The 20,869-nt window shown below is 48.9% G+C and overlaps 1 protein-coding gene across 4 annotated transcripts in view; it reads right to left on the bottom strand.

Annotated features, from left to right (window-relative positions):
- The window catches only part of LOC149337719 (uncharacterized), an 82,737-nt gene that overhangs the window by 24,896 nt on the left and 36,972 nt on the right, over window positions 1-20,869 (bottom strand). For all 4 annotated transcript variants that reach the window (XM_089553481.1, XM_089553482.1, XM_089553483.1 and 1 more), the window contains exons 4-7: window positions 20,322-20,428; window positions 17,068-17,267; window positions 12,062-12,230; window positions 7,461-7,632 (exon numbers count right to left, since the gene is read on the bottom strand). In XM_089553481.1, coding sequence (XP_089409607.1) covers window positions 7,461-7,632; window positions 12,062-12,230; window positions 17,068-17,267; window positions 20,322-20,428 — 648 coding nt within the window. The remainder of the gene's footprint in view (window positions 1-7,460; window positions 7,633-12,061; window positions 12,231-17,067; window positions 17,268-20,321; window positions 20,429-20,869) is intronic.

Raw genomic sequence — 20,869 nt, 5'->3', positions numbered from 1 at the left:
GTGGGGGTGCTGGGTAGCCTTCCATGTACCGGACACCCCCTGCAAGTCGTGACGCGAGCCCTTTGAGCCATTCACCGGAGGACGTGACTCCAGTCCACCGCGCAAGCCGACGTCTGCTAGGGGACGCACCTGAGTTCGGGACTCTGCCGGACCCTACTCGGAAGCGAAAGCCAGTAGCAACGTTCACCATGAGCTTGCCCCAGACGACGACACCAGTCATTCTTCAGCAGCCCCGGGTGCCACCAACCTTCGACGCTTCGCCTGGCGCCGACCCCGAAGAATGGCTAGAACAGTTCGACCATGTGGCTATTTTTAACCAATGGCACCATGCCACGAAATTAAGGTAGTCTTCTTCGCCTTGGACGGAACAGCAAGAATCTGGTTTGAAAATGAGGAAGCTAGTCTCACGAACTGGGAAACCTTCAAGGAGCAGCTTCTGAAGACCTTCACAAACGTCGTGCGAAAGGAGAGAGCCCAGCGGCTGCTACAGTCTCGCATACAACACCCAAACGACACCGTCGTAATCTACACTGAGGAGATGAAGCGTCTCTTCCGGCGGGCCGACGCAAACATGAAGGAAGAAGAGAAGGTGAAGTTGCTTATGCGAGGAGTTAAAGAACTCTTTATGGGCCTCGTACGGAACCCACCCAAAACCGTAGCGGAATTCGTCGAAGAGGCGTCCACCATGGAAAAAACTCTTGATGCCAGAGCCCGCCAGTATGACCGCCAGCAGCGCTTTTTGTCAGCAAGTTGCATGGACACCGCTAACATCGATAACCTGCGGGAAGTTATACGTGAAATTGTGCGAGAGGAGCTCCGCCGATTGCTGCCAACTGGAACACAGCCGCAGCTCTCATCGCTCTCGGACGCCATCCGGGATGAAGTTCAACAGGCCTTGGGTGTGACGCCGACCACCACGCAGCCTATGGAGCCCCCAGCCATGACTTACGCCGCAGCTGTGCGCCGTCCTGCAACTCGACGACGGGACCCAAGCCCCTATCGCCCTCAGCCAGCTGCGCTGGACTGCCGCCCTCTCGCCCCAACCCGCCCGTCCTACGAGCGTCGCACAGGGCCGAGGAAATGCGACGAGTGGAGAACACCCGACCAGCGCCGCCCACTATGCTTCCACTGCGGCGAAGCCGGTCACATTCTCCGGTACTGCCCATACAGGAGAAGGGGTATTCGAGGGTTTTCTTACGACGCCCCACGACCCCGACCCGGCCAGAGACCAGCCGAAATCGAAGAGTATTTGCGTCTGGAAGAATGTCCATCGCCGAGCCGCCTATCACGTTCCCCGTCGCCATCGTCCCCGCGCTTTGTATCTCCTAGCTGAGGTTACGCCGTGCGTGGACGCTCCCCCAGCCCACGAAGGTTAAACTGAATAAAGCAGCCTCTGGAGGTGAGGTTGCTTCTAAGCGCAATAACAAAGATCCTCCACCGACGAAAACGCAAGACCATGCCTCAACTACGACGACAACAACGACGACGACGACGACGACGACGACGACGCGGCCAGACTTGAAGCTTTTACCGCTGCCCAGTGAAGTAACGTCGGAGTACGCCCACCGCAGCCTCACTACTCGACGAAGCCGAGATCGGACACCGAAGACAACGTACAATACGATAACGCGAACAAGTGACCTTGAAGTTACGGTCGACGGTCACGCGGTTACTGCCTTGGTCGACACGCGAGCTGACTACTCTGTCATGAGCGGCCCACTCGCTGTCCGACTCAGGAAGGTAAGAACAACTTGGGATGGCCCGCTGATCCGCACCGCAGGTGGCAACCTGATTACGCCGTCAGGACGTTGCACCGCGAGAGTTACTGTAAATGAGAGAACCTATGCTACATCCTTCCTGATCCTGCAGCAATGCTCGCGAGATGTGATTTTGGGAATGGACTTCCTGAATGAACATCGGGCGATCATCGACCTTCGATCTAAGTCGATAAAGCTTTCCTCGGACAAAGCCATATCTGCAGCGACGACAGCGGCTCATCACGTTGCCATAAACGTCCTCGACAAAGCATTGAGCGTGCCGCCCCGATCAAGTGTCGTCGCCTGCATAGGTACTGGAGACATCGAAACTGCCGAAGGCGTCGTGGAGGGTGAACACCCAGTTACTCCTGGGTCGAGGACTGGGCGTCACAAGGGGAGTCGCCCAAATCCAGAATGGCCAAGCCCAAGTGCTGCTAACAAACTTCACCGAGGAATACCGGCATCTAAAGAGAGGTACGACGATTGCTTTTCTCGACGAGCTGGCAGACATCAAATACATATTTGCCTTACCCGACCAACCAGTAGAACCATCTGATCAAGGCCATAAACCCACGTTTGATATCAAGCCAGCATTAACCCAGAGCAGACAAGACCAAATACGCAGTCTTCTTCAAAGGTAAAGCGACTGCTTCTCATCAGCATCGAATGTCTGACGAACCGGACTTGCCAAGCACCGCATTGTCACAGACGAACACGCCCGACCACAGCGACAGAGCCCCTACCGCGTATCGCCGCTAGAATGCCAAGCTATCCGCAAGCAATTTGAGGAAATGCTTCGTGACGATGTCATCCAGCCATCGAGGAGCCCCTGGGCAGCACCAGTCGTCCTTGTGAAAAAGAAAGACGGCACCCTTCCCTTTTGCGTCGATTACCGCCGCCTGAACAGCATTACGAAGAAGGATGTCTACCCCTCCCCCGCATCGACGATACATTGGATCGGCTGTGCAACGCTAAGTACTTCTCACCGATGGACCTTAAGAGCGGCTACTGGCAAATTGAAGTCGACGAAAGAGATCGCGAGAAGACTGCGTTCATCACACCAGACGGACTCTTCGAGTTCAAGGTGATGCCATTCGGCCTCTGCTATGGTCCATCGACGTTCCAGCGTGTAATGGATACGGTGCTCGCAGGCTTGAAGTGGCAAATTTGCCTAGTCTACTTAGATGACGTTGTTGTATTCTCCTCAAGCTTCGAAGACCACCTCGGAAGGCTTCGGATAGTGCTGGAAACAATCAAATCTTCAGGCCTAACACTGAAACCAGAGAAGTGCCACTTCGCCTACTAGGAGCTGCTGTTTCTTGGTCACGTCGTAAGCAAGGATGGAGTTCGCCCAGACCCTCAGAAGACGGCTGCCATTGCAGAGTTTCCACCGCCTAATGACAAGAAATCTATACGCAGATTCCTTGGACTGTGCGCTTATTACCGGCGATTCGTCAAGAACTTTTCGCGCATCGCTGAAGCTTTGACCCAACTTATCAAGGCTGAGGTGCCTTTTAAATGGGAAACGCCGCAAGAAGAAGCTTTCAAAGAGCTGAAGAGCCGCTTACAGTCCCCTCCTCTGCTCCGACACTTTGATAAAAACGCCGAAACCGAAATTCATACAGATGCAAGTAGTGTGGGCTTAGGAGCGGTCCTCGTTCAGAAAAAGGGTGAACAGGAGAAAGTAATCGCGTACGCTAGCCGTTCACTGTCGAAAGCCGACGCCAACTATTCGACGACCGAGAAAGAATGTCTCGCCATTATTTGGGCCACATCGAAATTTCGATCCTACCTGTACGGACGGCCACTCAAGGTTGTGAGCGATCACCATGGTCTATGCTGGCTTGCCAACTTGAAAGATACCACCGGCCGCCTTGCTCGTTGGAGCATGCGTCTTCAAGAATTCGACATAACTGTAGTCTACAAATCTGGCCGCAAGCATTCCGACGCAGTCTGCTTATCGCGAGCCCCCGTAGGCACAGCACCGGAAGAGGAAGACGATGACGCTTTCTTAGGAGCGGTGCCATTCAGCCCGAGGACATCATCATCTTCATCATCGACCGGTAAGCGCGTAGGCTACAACAACAACAACAACAGCCAGCAGTTTCGCGCAGCAGCAGCGCTCAGATCCCGAGTTGCAAAGCCTAGTTGATTATTTGAAAGGCAAGACCGCATCGCCTCCCCGAGGGTTCAAGCGCCAACTGTCGTCCTTCGTCTTTCAGAATAATGTCCTCCTGAAGAAGCGCTTTGCGCCCAACAGGAGAGTGCATCTTCTTGTCGCGCCCCAAAATCTCAGGCAAGAAATTATGCAGGCATGTCATGATGAGCCGATTGCAGGGCATCTCGGCATTGCTCGCACGTTGCACCGCATCCAGGAGACGTACTATTGGCCGCGGCTAGCTGCCGACGTTTCCCATTACGTGAAAACGTGCCGTGAGTGTCAGCGACGCAAAACGCCTCCGATTAGACCAGCCGGACTCCTGAACCCCATACCACCTCCAACTAAGCCCTTCCAGCAAATAGGGATGGACCTCCTCGGCCCCTTTCCGACTTCATCATCAGGTAACAAGAGGATCATCGTGGCTACCGACTACATGACCCGCTACGCCGAAGAAAAAGCCTTGCCTAATGGTACCGCAACAGAAGTCGCAAAATTTTTCGTCGAACGAATTCTCCTGCGACATGGCGCCCCCGAAGTGCTCATCACAGACAGAGGAACGGCGTTCAAAGCGGAGCTGACACAAGCCATCTTACACTACAGCCTCGCCCTACCATAAGCTTGCCGTCCCGGTTAGCTCAATTGGTAGAGCGACTGCTCCGGTGTGGCGGTGGTTCCGGGTTCGAACCCCGGACCAGGACGAATTTTTCTTTAACTACGAAGTTTCTGAGAAAGCTGTATAGCTTTCCTTTGTAGCCGTATGGCTGCGCTTGGGTGGATGCCAATGAGTAATTACTCCCTTATTACAAATTTACTCCACCTTGGGGGATTCCCCTAAACATTTGACCAACACTCTTCCCACTTCGAGTTACTGATCAATTCGCTCTCGCCCTACCATAAGCTTGCCGTCCCGGTTAGCTCAATTGGTAGAGCGACTGCTCCGGTGTGGCGGTGGTTCCGGGTTCGAACCCCGGACCAGGACGAATTTTTCTTTAACTACGAAGTTTCTGAGAAAGCTGTATAGCTTTCCTTTGTAGCCGTATGGCTGCGCTTGGGTGGATGCCAATGAGTAATTACTCCCTTATTACAAGCCATTGGAGGACAACTTCTTATCATCCTCAAACCAACGGACTCACAGAGCGTCTGAACAAGACCATCGCAGACATGCTCTTCCTGTACATCGACGCCGAACACAAGACGTGGGACTCCATTCTGCCCTATGTGATCTTCGCCTATAATACTGCCGTCCAGGAGACAACCAGGTTTACCCCATTCCAGCTGGTATACGGCAGGAAACCGACGACAACACTCGACGCAATGCTCCCGCACGATTCCGACGAAGACAACCTCCACGTCGCCGCCTACCTTCATCGCGCCGAGGAAGCCCGAAGACTTGCGCGGCTTCGCATGAAAGACCAGCAGCACACCGACGCCCGACGCTACAATCTGCGCCGACGAGGCACGCATTACAAGCCAGGTGATCGAGTTTGGATATGGACGCCAGTTCGCCGCCGTGGATTGAGTGAAAAGTTGCTGCGACGCTACTTTGGCCGGTACAGGGTTCTCCATCGCATCGGCTACCTCGATTATCCCCGACGGCACGACAGCATCTCAGCGACGCCGCACACGCTCGGAAGTCGTACATGTCGTACGCCTGAAGCCATATTATGAACGCTAAAGGACTCGAAGTTTGCATTCTCTGTGTTTACTTTCATTTTAAAGCATCGAGACGATGCTTCGTTGAGAGGGGGGTAATGCCATGTATCATTTTAGTGTCCGTTCGTTCGCGCTCAAGGCGGCAGGAAAGGGGTGTTATCACTTTTGTTTGTGACGCGAGAAGCGACCGGACTAATCTCGATTGACCACAGCCATGAAGAGCTGCATCTACGTTTTTCTAGATTACTGTAGATGATCTTGACCTGTTATCTCGAAGTTTCCTTGGTGGCTTTAAACTGAGCGATGCCGCGAGCGGCGGGGATTCGTAGTTCGACGACCGACGAGCACGTTTGTTGCTTAGGCCGCCGCCGAGTGATTCAGTTCTTTTGCGGGCGCAAGTCAGCCCAAATTAAGAGCTTTGTTTCCAAGACTGGTTGGTGTCTTCCTGACCACTGGACTGCCGTCACTACAACGTGACAATATCCCGCTGACGGGGCCGCAGCTCCGGCCATGTCCACTTGAGGCGCAAGGAAACGGTGCCTATCAAACTTCACATTGAGCCCAAAGTTACGAATGTGACTCAACACTGAAGGAAAGTCGCAAGCTGACTCCAGTCGTCTTTTGCCAGTGGCAAAGATATCATCAAAAGAATAAAGAAGTCGAGGGGACACTTTCGCTCCGTTCAAGCGTACGACAGGACAGTGTAATGGGTTAATTCTCATATATGCAGAACAGGGGTTCTCAAACTGGGTTCCGCGGAACACAGGGGTTCCGCGGAACACAGGGGTTCCGCGGGCTGTCTTCTTGTGTTCCGCGAGAACCCTCGCTGGCCCTGACCCGGCAGCTGATATGAGACTTGCTCTGAGTGCTGCTGAGCCACGCTTTGACTTGCTCTCAAAAGGGACGCAGTACCACCCATCACATTAGTATTTGTATTAATCGGTGCAATAAACATTTAACTTTTGCAACTCTCTCTTTGCAAAAATGCACTCGACAAAATTGCTGGTAAGTGAAAGCGGGGTGAAGGGGGAGGGGGGGGGGTTCCCTGGAACTTATTGAAGGCTTTTGGGGTTCCTCCAAGCAAAATGTTTGAGAACCCCTGATGCAGAATGTCACTCTCTACATTCATAGATCCCTGGGAGCCCTCGCACCATTTCTGGCGCAGTGGTACAGCGGTTAAGCGATGCGCCACTGCCCTGCGATAGCCGAATCTACTCTTCATGAGCGACCAATTATGAATATAACTGCCACCTGCCACGGTGGGCAGTTTGCTCACATTCCGGTGGGCAGATAGCGATGACGCCGCAAGGTCACGTGATCTAGGTGGCCCACCTGCCTCGTATGTTGCTTCTGTGGGGATTTTTCGTTAATTTCTCACTCACGGTCTACGACATCTACGGCGCCAACGACGGTGGATTTTGTGCGACATTGAACTCCGTAACGCTATAGCGTTAAAGCTGGTTGAAAACAAACGCACGTGGGCTTTGCAGGCGCGATGCGATGCCACGAGGTGAAACCGTGTGCTTGGCAGCTGCTGGATGGATGGATGGATAGGAGCGCCCTCTTTCAAACGGGGTCGTGGCAAATGCCACCATGCTCAGCTTTTCTTTCTTTATTTTTGTTTGCTGGCCAAGCACACACCTGCCACCTGTCGGTGGAAGCTAGGTCAAACGTGAAGTGCTCATGCGCACTCTGAGGTGGCTGTTTGTTTTGAACCAATGGAACTGGAGGAGGAGAGGCACGCATGCACAAAAAATACCTTGTGAAAGGCAGATCGCTGTGACTCGGAGGTCTTTCTGTATTGATTTTCACACGTTAGGCAGTGTGCACCTTTGCGAAAGAGATTGTATACAGCGTTCAGAGCTCACAGTTGGAAGCACAAAGCTCACCGTGGATGACGATGCATTTGGAGAAGAGCTGGGCGAGCTCCCTCAGTATCTGCGGCGGTATCGAGCTGCCCGCAATGAAGATATACTGCACGCTGCTCACGTCCAGGGAAGGCGGCAGGCCCCGCTGAACGAGGTGCTGCCCGTGCGTTGGGTACAGGACCAGTGTGGTCACCTGGAAGGCAAGTTCCCGATGCCGGCGTTAGGTGCACTGGTACGCACGTGGACGAGGGCGACCACCAGCAGGCACCATGAAGAAAAAAATGTTCGATAAGAAAAATATATATGCTCCTTATTTTTACAACAAACGAGAAGTAAAGGCGAGGCTACACCGTAACGAACTGTTGTCCGTCCGGGGCTGTGTCGGGATCGTCGGTAATATTTTATGCGAAGCATACTACTTTAGCTACCACTTCAGACTTTCACCGTGGTTATGCGCCTCCAAATCACGTGATACATGACGTCACACCACGTGACACGATGACGTCACGACAGTAGAGAAACGGGGGCCCACCTCGCGCCGTCGCTGTGGTTGTGCGCCTCCAAATCACGTGATACATGACGTCACACCACGTGACACGATGACGTCACGACAGTAGAGAAACGGGGGCCCACCTCGCGCCGTCGCTGTGGTTGTGCGCCTCCAAATCACGTGATACATGACGTCACACCACGTGACACGATGACGTCACGACAGTGGAGAAACGGGGGCCCACCTCGCGCCGTCGCTGTGGTTGTGCGCCTCGAAATCACGTGATACATGACGTCACACCACGTGACACGATGACGTTACGACAGTAGAAAAACGGGGGCCCACCTCGCGCCGTCGCTGTGGTTGTGCGCCTCCAAATCACTTGATACATGACGTCACACCACGTGACACGATGACGTCACGACAGTGGAGAAACGGGGGCCCACCTCGCGCCGTCGCTGTGGTTGTGCGCCTCCAAATTACGCGACACGATGATGCTTCGCATTCTCCAGGCTTAACCAAGTTAAGCCTCAGCCATTGTTTTTTTTTCTCGGAGGGGTCTCTTGTACTCCGTCTTTCAGAGACCGAATTCATCTTAAGTACGTCGTTGTGACAGTTGCTGCTTAGATGATTGGCGGCAGTTTATTGGTTAAAATTAGCGTTAAGCGTCTTCTGCGTACGAGGGTTTGCATAGCGTAAGGGTCACAGCTATTAGTTGCGGTGTCTTGAGTATAATAATGAGTTTACCTGAACGATAGAATGTTGGCGAACCTACATGAGAACAAATGATGACACTGGTAAATGTGGCTATTTTGGTTGCGTGTGAGAGCGAATGTTTTTGCAAAAATTGAGAGAGTGCCTTCACGGGAAAAGAAATGAATGGTATTCAAATTGAAAAGTAGTCACAGCTTTCTGCTTGGGAGGAAACATTTTCGATTATGATTGTCGGAGTTCCGAATCACAAGAGATTGAACTGTTATAACTGGCTGGTGCACTATAAGGGGTGAGGACATCAAGAAACCAATTAGTAGTATGGCGGGGACTGGGGTAGATGTGGTCAGGTTTTTCGGCGAGTCATTTACTTGTAAATAGTTTAGTGCTTGTTGCAAATCCATCACTGTCATTCACAATATACTCACAGCTGTGCACACATAGTCCTGCTGAGATACGGGAGGGACGCGATTTCAGTGCATTTTTTTTGTGTGTCGACTTATGATTTCAGGAGTCTCTTAAAGGTGCACTGAAGAGGATTCTGAACTTGTCTTTTTGCCGCGGTAACTCGATCTACACGTTCCTAGCATTCTTAGAAACTGCAACTTATTGCCCTGTATGGCCGATTTCCCTAATTAAATCGAATTAACGTCCGGCTGCCGCCCTTTTTTTGAATTCTGCCTCGTACGATGGGCGGAGTCGACCAACGCGTGAAGTTCCTTTCAGCCAGCTCCGTGGAGGCTTTGCTTTCGCTTTATTTTGTTTTTTAGGTTTCCATGAATAAATAGTTTCATTCGCAGATAATATAGCCGCAAAATAAGCCCGCAGAAATAAAAATACGCGCGGACTATTTGCTGCTACGGACTACTACGTATTACTCCGCCGATGGCAGAGCGGCAAGCCGCCACGGGACTGGGTGAAAGGCACTCCACGCGTTGGTCGACTCCGCCCACCGTACGAGGCAGAATTAAAAAAAAAGGGCGGGAGCCGGACGTTAATTCGATTTAATTTGGGAAATCGGCCATACAGGGCAACAAGTCGCAGTTTCTAAGAATGCTAGGAACGTGTAGATCGAGTTCCCGCGGCAAAAAGACAAGTTCAGATTCCTCTTCAGTGCACCTTTAATCTTGAGCTAGCTGGCCGATGGGCACTTTTAGGTTAGTTTTAACGCTGAAAAGTAGCCTTGAGTGATTAGCAAATAACGCATGTGTTTGTTGAAAAGCACTCGGGCAGAACGAAAAGCTATGGCCAGGACCTTGAGACACAATCGTGATATGAACTGGGTCTGACCTCGAACAGCGAACATGCGATCATCGATGAAAAGAGAGGACAGAAGTTTGGACTGGACCTCTCCCGGTAGTGGTGCATCTGAGTCGCAAAAAGTGAGGACTCCTCCAAGATTAAGGACATGGGAGTTTTACCCTCAGCGCCAAAGTGGACGGACCGGGGAGAAAACAGTGAGAACGGATTCGCAGGAATGAAAGGTCATGGGCTCCCAGAGTTTACATGCAGCCCACGTGGGCTCACTTACACTAGCAGTACTTTCCATTCGGAGGCGGTCGATATAATCAGGAAGCAGGGGAACGACCTTTTGCGCAATGAGTGCAGTCGGTAGGGTTTCCGGATACACGCATGCTCTGTGGTCTCTTAGCGTTTTAGCACTTTATCCTTCCTCTTCGCGGCGATATAGATCAGAAAACGCTCTGCTTGTTTGATGGACATCGCGACACAGGGGGCTCACGGTGGAGGACCAATGCTCCAGCCCGATGCAGCGCTCTTTACAAGCCCTTGAGTAACAGCGCTGATACGCGACGAGAAGACGACACAACTGCGCTCGATATGTCGTCTTCTCATCTCGTGTTCCCGTCTACGCCCTGCGCTATTATTTCAGAATTAAAATCCAACAAGCCCAAGTTGCTGTTCTGGCTAATTACAAAGTTTAGCAACAAAGTTTGGCAACCAAAAAAGTTTTTACAAAGTTTGGCAACCAAAGAAGAGCATGGGGCAAAGTAGTATCGTTGAAGGGCTGTGACATGGTAAGTAGAGCGGTTAAAGTACCCAAGAGAAAAACCCAGGGACGCCTAATTCCATTAACTGTTGGCAATGGGATAGCATTCGAAGCTGTTTATGCCTCTGCCGGAAGAAGCATGGTGGAGCTTGCGGTACTTATAGACTGCTCTTCCTGAGTTTTTGCCGTACACCACCTGCCACGGTTGCCAGCTGGAGGCGTCACACAGATGAACCTGGTCCGGTGACGTCACTTTCGGGTTGGTGATGCAACATCCCTCCATACAATAGCATATCTCCGCTCTGGTGACGTTCCTCACGACGTCACTGCCCACCAGCTAATCAAGATTTTTCTGGACAATGCCAAGCGGTCTCCGTCGGCTTTTTCCTCCTGTGAGGTTTCTATGTTATTGCATAAAAAATGGTACTTCTTGAAGGGCTTCAGCATTGTGACTAGAGCGGGAACCCACCCAGAGAAAGCACCTAGCAATGCATGCGTGGGCTGACTTCTGCGTGGTCCATTTTACAGCTAAAGCTGTTAAGGTAATGTTCCCCGGTTCTGCGGCGTAGTCGGCGTAACACAGCGCCACTGACTTCTCGCCGTCCAGTGTCGTCAAGCTTGACGTCACTGCAGCGTACCATGGCAACGAGCCAGGCTCAATTGCCCGGAATGAGTGACGTCGCACAGTGCTGCCACGCACTCTGCGAATGAAGGCGGGTATTAATAATGCAGCAGGCACACTGTCGCAATAAAAAGAATTGCGAGGAACTTTAGCGGCTAAAGTGGTGAAAGGCGAAAGTCTGAGTGCTGCATTCTGCTACGCGACTGTTCACTTCTCATTCTGTTGGTGCATCAATTAACTGCCAATTAATGACGCTTAATCTTTGCCTTTAGGAGTGGAACGCGACAACGTGCTGTAGCGCTGCCAGGGAGTCCAGGGAACGCCACCACCTGTCCGGCGCGATGCTTTGCCCTTGGAACGCAACGCTTTTTGAGGAAAGGAAATGGCGCTGTAATTGTCTGCCATCTCGGTGGACACCCGAGCCGCATCGTACAGGAAGGGAGGAAGTGGAGTGAAAGAAGAAAGAGAAAGAGGGGAATGAAGAAAATGGAAATTTTATTTGAGGAAAGGTAATTGCGCAGTAACTGTCTCCCATATTTCGGTGGACAGCCGTCCAAATTCGCGCGCAGTGACGTCACGACCATTTCGACCAATCTGAAACGCGGACAAATTTGCTAACACGTCTTGGTCACGACAGTATGAGCCATTAAAGGCTTTCGCCTTAAAACTATCACATTGAGCAGTGTAAATAACTGCAGCCGACTGGCTTTAGACAGTGGTAACCGTGCTGCGGGAATTTTCGGTCCTTTGTGTTTTTCGCGTGCCGGTCCCGAGGCGCGCAGGGTGCTCACCCTGTACTTGATGATGGGCGCCAGTAGCGAGGCCAGGTCCGTGGCTGCCAGCATGACCACCTGCAGGTGGTGCGTGAGCGTGGTGAACAGCACCCAGATGGGGCCCGAATGCATTAGCGGAAGGTAGGCGAGGAACACGTCGCCCTTCCGCAGGCCCTCGTTCTTGTAGCTGCAGTTGAGGGAGTCGACAGCGCAAAGACGCGCACTCTAAAAACTGAAGTAGTGCCACCAGTCGCTTTCGCGGGCGTATCTGCTTCTCTCGGTTAACCCTTTTAAAATATTTTGGTGCACATCATAAGTCTTCAGGGATTAACGTACTCGCCGAAGGAGCAGTCATCTCCAAGTGCACAATTTTTTAAAACAACAACAGCTGCCGCACTCGGAAACGAATTGTGCAACTCACGGCCGAGATCGACATGCTCTCCTTCAGTATTACTTTTTTTTCCCCAGTACATTACTTATTGCACTCCTTGCGCACAGGAATGAACTTGTAAACAGCGACTGCGAAGTAGGCAGAAAGTGGCTGCCCTGCAGCAGCTTCACAAAAAACAAAACCAAGAACAGCAACAACTGAAACGCGTTAACATTAGAAATCAATCTCTTGAAAAGCCACTTTCATCCTAAATGCGAATAGTGCCCTCTTTTTTATGGTCTTGATTGCGTGGAAGAAATATGCTGTTTCTTTTCTTCATATTCACTTATCGCGTTTGTGAGCGGTAACTGAATAACTGAGTCCGTTTGGAAAGGTTTATTACTAAGCCGCCCTATGGCAGCCTGTCCGTCCTTTACCATTAAGGAATATAGTGCATACAGACGGCATAGTTGAGGACCGAAATAGCTTCTCGAGAATTCTGCAGTGTAAACAAATATAGTCATGAACAAGGCATAAGCTTGAGTAACCAGTCTGGTGCAGGGTTCGCTTCTTCACATGCGTACTGAATGTGACCCCGTTACGTAGGCTAAACGCGTATTCAGGGGAAAGATGGGTAGCAAGCGCTGTTTCTGCAGGCTGGAAAACCCAAAGAGCAAAATACGTCTGCTGGTTGTTGATTTTTGTGAGCGGCTGGGAGATATCGCACGCTGCGGGAATGCAAAACGAAGTCCTTTTTCTGTGCCTTTTCAGGACGTCCCACAATGAAACCAAATCTTTGCAGTTAATAAAGCACTGCTCAGTGCTGTCAGCACGTCAAATGAACAATAGTTAACAGGAGAGGCAAATGTTACTTTCATGTGTAGTCAAGGTATGAAAGATGTAGATTCGTTGGGCAGTTTAAACAGAAATCTTCCGGCTCAAGGAGAGATCTGTATTTTCCGTATTTCTGTTAAAAACTGCTGGCCTCTGAAACACCATACAAAAGGGCGAAATCAGCATTGGTGCCAGTTCCTCTCTCTGTCCTCGTCTGCAAGCCCTGCAGTTCGAAGATGTCTGACAAGTACCAACTAGCCCCGCAACATATCCTGTGGAAGGTTATATCATCGTCATCAGTCAGACTACGCCCGCTGCAGGGCAAAGGCCTCTCCCATGTATCTACAATTCTGTCTTTTGCCAGCTGCGGCCACTGTATCCCCTCAAACTTCTTTACCTCATCCGCCCACCTAACTTCCTGCCGTCCCCTGCTACGTTTGCCTTCTCTTGCAATCCACTCCGTTACCCTTAAAGGCCAGCGGTTATGTTGCCTTCGCATTACATCACCTGCTCAAGCCCACTTCTTCCTCTTGATATCAACTAGGATATCATTAACGTGCGTCTGTTCTCTCACCCACTCTGCACACTTCGTATCTCTGAACGTTACGCCTATCATTTTTCTTTCCATAGCTCGCTGCGTTGTCCCTAACTTAAGCTGAAAACCCTTTTCGTTATCCTCCACATTTCTGCCCCATAGGTGAGTACCGGTAAGATACAGCTGTTGTATACTTTTCTCTTGAGAGATATTGGTAAACTGACATTCATGATCTGAGAGAACCTGCCACATGCGCTTCACCCCATTCTTATTCTTCTAGTTATTTCCCTTTGATGATCCGGGTCAGCGATCAATACCTGCCCCACCTCGCTACCAACTGTGAACTGCTGTTCCCCTGCTAGGCTGTTTGAACATTACTCTGGTTTCCTGCATGTTAAGCGTCCTCCAATTTTTGATCTCCTTTTGCAGTTCATTTCCTAAGCAAGGCAATGCCATCAGCGAATCGCAGATTGCGTATTCTCCATTAACTCTTAATTAACCTCAACAGTTCCCAATCAAATAGCATTAGTGAAAAGCATTAACGACATCGTGTCTCCCTGCCCGGCACCCTTGCTTTTTGGAATTTTATTGCGTCTTTATGGAGGGCTGTGGTAGCTGTGCACTCGTTATATACATGTTCCAGTATTCCCACATACGCCTCTTATGCACCCCGATTCTGGAATGCCTGCATGACTTCTGAGGTTTCCATTGCATGACATGCTTTGTCATAATCAATGAAGGCTATATACAGCGGTCGGTTATATTCTGCTCATTTATCTATCACCTGATTGATAGCGTGGATATGGTCTATTGTAAGGTATCCTTTATAAAAGCCGGACTATAAAATTTTCCCCAAACCACCGTCGTGCTACCAAGAACACACAATGTCACTTTTTATTTTTCCTACCAGGCTCTAGTAAAGAACCGCAAGCACAAAAGCACGAGAAGGGAGGAGATGAATACAACCGCTTCTCTTCGCCTACATGCATTCTCTAGTTTTTTTTTCCTCGTTGATTAATCACTGACTTATCACCCAAAGCACAAACATTAACTTGCCACCAGTTTACCCTCTTCTCATGGCCCTCCTCCTTCAACCTTGGCCTATCCCCCGTCGTGGGTATGTGCCATGTCACTAAAGCAACAACAACAACCTGTATTTTGTTAATGCTTTAAGTTGGGCTAGTTGGTAGTCGGTATCACACATATTCATTATCGAAATTCACACACACACACACACACACACACACACACACACACACACACACACACACACACACACACACACACACACACACACACACACACACACACACACACACACACACACACACACACACACACACACACACACACACACACACACACACACACGCACGCGCGCGCGCGCGCGCACACACACACACACACACACACACACACACACACACACACACACACACACACACACACGCACGCGCGCGCGCGCGCGCACACGCACACACAAGACAAGAGAAGGCGACAGAACACACGCTAGAAAGGTCACACGCTAGTGTGTTAAAGAACACATGTTAGCGTGCGAAAGAACACACGCTAGCGTGTGTTGTGTCGCATTTTCTTGTCCCGTGTGTGTGAATTTCGCTAGTGAATATGTGTGATATTGTATTTTGTGTCCGTGTGTTTTCGATGTGCTGTTTTATCATTAGATATCAGCCTTACGAATGAGCTCAGACTGCGTCGTCATTTTATAGGCCACAGTATGGAAACTATTATAGGCATCGCCAACACGGTTCGCGAATCTTGCTTCAGCTGCTATGAACTCCAATAGCTTTGTTTTCTTGCAGCCGACCTCTCACTGACACATCCATCGCCTCTGGCATTCATTTACTCCCTCTCCTCGAACATCCAAAGCCGGGTCTGTTGTATTCAGGCAGTGCATATTGAGTTTATACCTGTCGTCCATGAAGCAAGGCTGCCTAAAGTATTAGCAGCTTAGTTGTTTATCCAAAATTGTTTAACGTTCCCGTCTAAGGTTAGGAGTCTGAAAGCGGGAAGAGTGAGACAGGGAACAAACGTAGGTTAATGACGTCCTAGTCGAAATCAAGAGGAAGAAGTGGGCTTGGGCAGGCCATGTAATGCGAAGGCAAGATAACCGCCGGTCCTTAAGGGTAACGGAGCGGATTCCAGGAGAAGGCAAGCGTAGCAGGGGGCGGCAGAAATTTAGGTGGGCAGAGGAGATTAAGAAATTTGCAGGGATACGGTGGCCACAACTGGCAAAGGACAGGGTTAATTGGAGAGAAATGGTAGAGGCCTTTGCCCTGTAGTGGGCGTAGTCAGGCTGAGGGTGGTGGTGATTGTTCGTTCATATACGGCATGACTACGTATTATGGCACCTAAAGAGCTAACCATCCCATATGTAACCATAACCACCCCATCCCATGCCCCTTATCAGGGGTATTTAAGTAAAAAAAAAATCAAAAGGGAGTGCATTGTGGAGGGACGCTACAGAACACGTGATCATTTGCAGCTTTGCTGGTGCACACATGCGTCTTGAGGCCCCTTCCTCCTCCCTCAGCCGATTAAAATGTCTCATTGGACAGCCTGAGTGGTAACCAGATCTCATGTTCTTAGATCTTTCGGTACCTAATTTATCCTTTGGATGATTCGGTGCCGTATGACGCTGGCCTGCAAACCACGCAAAAGGCAGAATGGGAAGGTCAGCGCTGCTCGTCGTGCTTAAAGTGTCAAGGCTGCAACGTGAATCTTTCTAATCTATTTCGGCAAAATAAATGCAGCTGGGGCTGCACATTTGCCCGTCGTTCGTTTCGCTCTGTAGATGCACACTGAATATCTGCAATGGAAATAAAAAAAAGCATCGGAAGAAGCGCGGCTCTCATAGAGACAAGTTTATGTAGTAAAAGCCAGAGAGACCTAATATGAGGGATCGGCACCTGATTTTCTAGTCTGCACTGGGAAAAAGCGCGTGAAGAACGAGGGTTATAATGGATGGCGATGAGGTGCGAATATATAAAAGCTCACAAGGGGCACGTCTAATCACGTGCCCGAGTTGTCTCCGGAAACCAATAAGGAGAGGCTGAAACTGCGCAATTTGAATGCTGAAGAACGGGAGACGCAACGTATTTAAAGCCTACCAAACTGTACGCATCACTTACTGAGAATGATGATAAAAGTTATCTTTGACTCCTGCGAAGAAAAGAGGGCAGGTCGATGGTACACTATGTTACCCTGCGATAATCAAAGAGGATGGTAGCATTTTTTTTTCGCCGTTATGTGTATTGCTATACTTACCCGAACGTGACCAGCTCTGCGATGAAGTTGTAGTGGGTGATGAGGCCAGGCTTGGGCAGGCCCGTGGATCCGCTCGACTGGAACACGATGAGGACGTCTTGCGGATCGGCGGGCGCCGGTCTCTCGAACTGGTGACGGCCGCTCTCCTTGAGCTCAGCGAAGTTCGCCGCACCGTCGCAGTCACCTGTCGTCACCACTGCCTGTGCGTGAAGTGGTGCGTTCTACTCCACTCCTGCTGTCTGGGGCCGGAATTCAAATGCGTCTGCTGGACCTTTGCGCTGAGCGCTTGCGAAACGACGGGAAAATTCGCTGTGTCTCGTCTTCTCTTTCTGATGAAGACTGCGCTGTTTTGCGTCGTGACTAACAAATAAATAGCTCAAGATGTGTAATTCAACCCTAAACTAGACCCAGACGCAAGTAAACTTCTGTGGAAGTCAACTCGTAAAGCTCCTAACTAACGAGAGGCTAGAGCTCTGTATGTGGCCAGCGTAATCGAGATGGTGACATTGCGGCTAAGCTAATCGCGATAAATCAGAATTACCGCCCTTCGTCCACTAATTAAGGAAAATTGTGTCCTCATGGTAGTCAAGGAAATTGTCTAAAGCATTGGGACAAGCGTGAAGTTCTTGCTTGCGAACTACAACAAGGTGACACATTCGTAAACTCATCAAGAAAACAAAGCGATCAGCTGAAGAAAAAGAGTGACCACCATAGACGTTAACAGAACCTAGAAATTCATGGCCTCCAGAGAGCTGAACGTGAGGATTTCCTGAGAAAGCTGAACAAAATGATCATGGTTAAAGATTACAGCGCGAAAAGACAAGGACAAACAAGAAGGGGACAGGTTTTTCCTTGTCTTTTCGCGCTGCAATCTTTAACCATGATCGCTGACCAACAAGCCCAAACAGCCGCTTTAGTTGAAAAAAATGGCACGAAAACTAGTGTGTGCACTCCCCTTGTCCCTCGTCTTTTGTGACTGTTTTTTTGTACCAACTGGCCCACATTCCAACCCTTATGCATGAGATGATTTGTCTGTTCATCTCCTACTTGTTCGTTTTTCCCCGGGTTCATTTTTTAGGTGTCGATGATTTGGTTTGTCGTATTTTGGTATTTTGGTTTACCGGGATATGACGTACTCAGAAAAGTACGTAAAATGTTCTCTCACTATGTACAAAAACATTTTTCTTTAAGCTATAAACTGACATTGCCAGTTAAAACATGGCTTCTACAGTGAACTGTCGCCTTCTTGATGCTCCCGAAACGATTGAGCATTGTTTCATCGATTGTAAAGATGCAATAATTTTCTGGGACATCATGCAACGGATAGTGACAAAAAGACAATTTGACGCCACATTCTGTACAATTTCTCACTGGGATATCATTTGCTGATGAACCCTTAGATATGCTATTTTTAACTGGACCACACGGGCTGTGGGAAACACACATGATGGGCCGACATTGCGAATCTATGGTTTCTGCTAAATACCATATCTGTAGAATGATTGTACTCCTAAAAGTATTGTATGCCCAGAACGAGTATGAACCGGAGTGGCACTCACTCTTAGTGCTGTGTTGTTCATTGCCCCTTTTGTAGTTCTTTGTTGCTTAGATGTGTCGTGTTACGATGTACACCACAACGATAGCCGCACAATCTCGTTAATTCTTTACTTTTCTTTGTCTAGTCTTGCTAAATAGTTGAGCGCCGCTGGCTCAAGTCATGAAGTGAGTTTGCGGCCGCTGCTAAAAGATTTACCACGAAGGAGCGCTGAAGCTGCTTTCCTGCTCTCCGGATTTGCCACTGATGTTCTGAATCTATACGCGCGCAGAGTTCGCACGAAAGCATTTTAAAATCACAATTTTGACAATCTTCCTTGCCCATGATTTGTACCCGTTTTCTACGAAAAACAACTACAAAGGCAAATTAAAATACTAATACAAAACAAATTATGTACGCCCATTACCAACGAGTGCATAAGGAGGGATGATCGGCCAATATAAGACTAGATTTGTCTTGCAATATATCTACTCCGGGTGGCGAAATCTTACTGAATTTCGCCGTATGCTTGCTATAAAGTTCAGCACTCTACCTAGAAAAGTATGTGTAAGAAGCATCTCGTCATACTAATGCTATTTAAAAATAAATTTCTGGAATTCTTGCCTTTGTTAAGGAAAATGTTCGAAAAACTTCTTGGGGTACATCAATGAAACTCACCAGAGCAATTTCTCTGAACGCGGACTGTTGCCGAACAAAAACAATAAATATTGCATGTATACGTCTTTAAAAATAAACTTTTAAGTTATGCTGATTCAGATTTTTCACTTCCCACTAACGGCCATTTCTTCCGAAATAAAAACGTTTTTAGCTAAATGCAGTGCTTAATTCTTAGCTTAGTGTATGGATGATGCATGCAGTAAAACGTGACAAAAAATCGAGGCGAGTGCTTCACTATTGGCGGAGAAAACAGCTGTGATCCACAATGGATTGCGTAGCTAGAAGCCGCAGATGCGCTCAAATCAAATCAAATCTTTATTTTCCTTGAAATAAGGATGGGACAGTCGCAAAAAGCTGCTCGAAGTGGTAGCTTGACGAGGCGACTGCTCCTACACATTGGCAAAAGTTGGCATCACATCATACATAGTTCTCATACATTTTAAAACGAAATTACAAACGCACTCAGTTAAAATACACTCACTATAGATAAATGACATCACTGGCTTTGTAACGATAACCTATACTATGTAATTACGCAGAAAAGAAACAACGAACAGTAATAACATACATGAGAGCAAAAACAAAGAAGGAAAAATGGAAATACAAAAAATACATGCAAAATATATGCAGACAGGAACTCACGCAGGCTTCTGCGTTTTTTGAACACATGCAAATTTTACACAGCAAGATAAAGCGGGAGGTTCTCTCACAAAACATTCTTTCACAAGAACAGGGTCTTCAAGCATTTTTTGCAAAGGCGACAGATATCTATTCCAGAGTTATTAAACTTGTTTAGCATCATTGGGAGATTATATCTCAATGATTGCAAGACCTAATTAGTTTTCGGCGTTGGAGTGTACCATTTGTTTGTCAATCGAGTTGCATACGTACTTGGGTTGGGGCTCAATTGTGATGATGAGTCTGTATAAAATGTATTTGTGTTCTTAATTGCTCTGCAGTAATTGTGGAGTAATCTGTATTGGTATAAATTACTTGCTTTAATTATTTTATATTGGTCGAATAGTTCCTGCGGCGGACGTACCTTCACAGATAGAACGTCCTTGGAGATCGCTTTCACTTTTTCGACGTTTTGCATGTCGCAGTAGACGAGGGTAGGCTTTGTCATCTTCAGAAGCCGCGTCATCTCTCCTGGATGGTGAAAAAATATAGCGAGAAAGAAACTCAAATTCTTCTCGGGATGGCGCACACGCTTTAAAGGTCTCGATTTTCTGATATCGTGCCCTGGAGTTGTAGCAAAACGATCTCATTCAGGGAAATTAAAATACTAGAGCGACAACTTTGGCATAAGACTGTACACGTTAGAAGAAAACAGATAAACAAAATGAGACTACGAAGCGCGGAATTAAAATGAATAACGAACAAGCTTCCTTTAAAGTATTACTGACGTTTATTTCTTATACACCGGGGCCTCAACATTATATAATAGGGCAACAGAGTAGCCTCCTTGAAACCATACTGACGTTAATTTCTTCTACATGCCAACTCAATATTCCAGCTCCTTTTCGTCTCGTGTTGTTTCCCTGCTTTTTTCCAGAGTGTCTAGACTTGTCCCAAAGTTAACCCACTCCT

This window comes from Amblyomma mixtum, chromosome 7 (assembly GCF_055824585.1).
Source record: "Amblyomma mixtum isolate Tamu chromosome 7, ASM5582458v1, whole genome shotgun sequence".
In the NCBI taxonomy this organism is placed as follows: domain Eukaryota; kingdom Metazoa; phylum Arthropoda; class Arachnida; order Ixodida; family Ixodidae; genus Amblyomma; species Amblyomma mixtum.
This window is presented reverse-complemented; position numbering and strand designations above follow the sequence as displayed.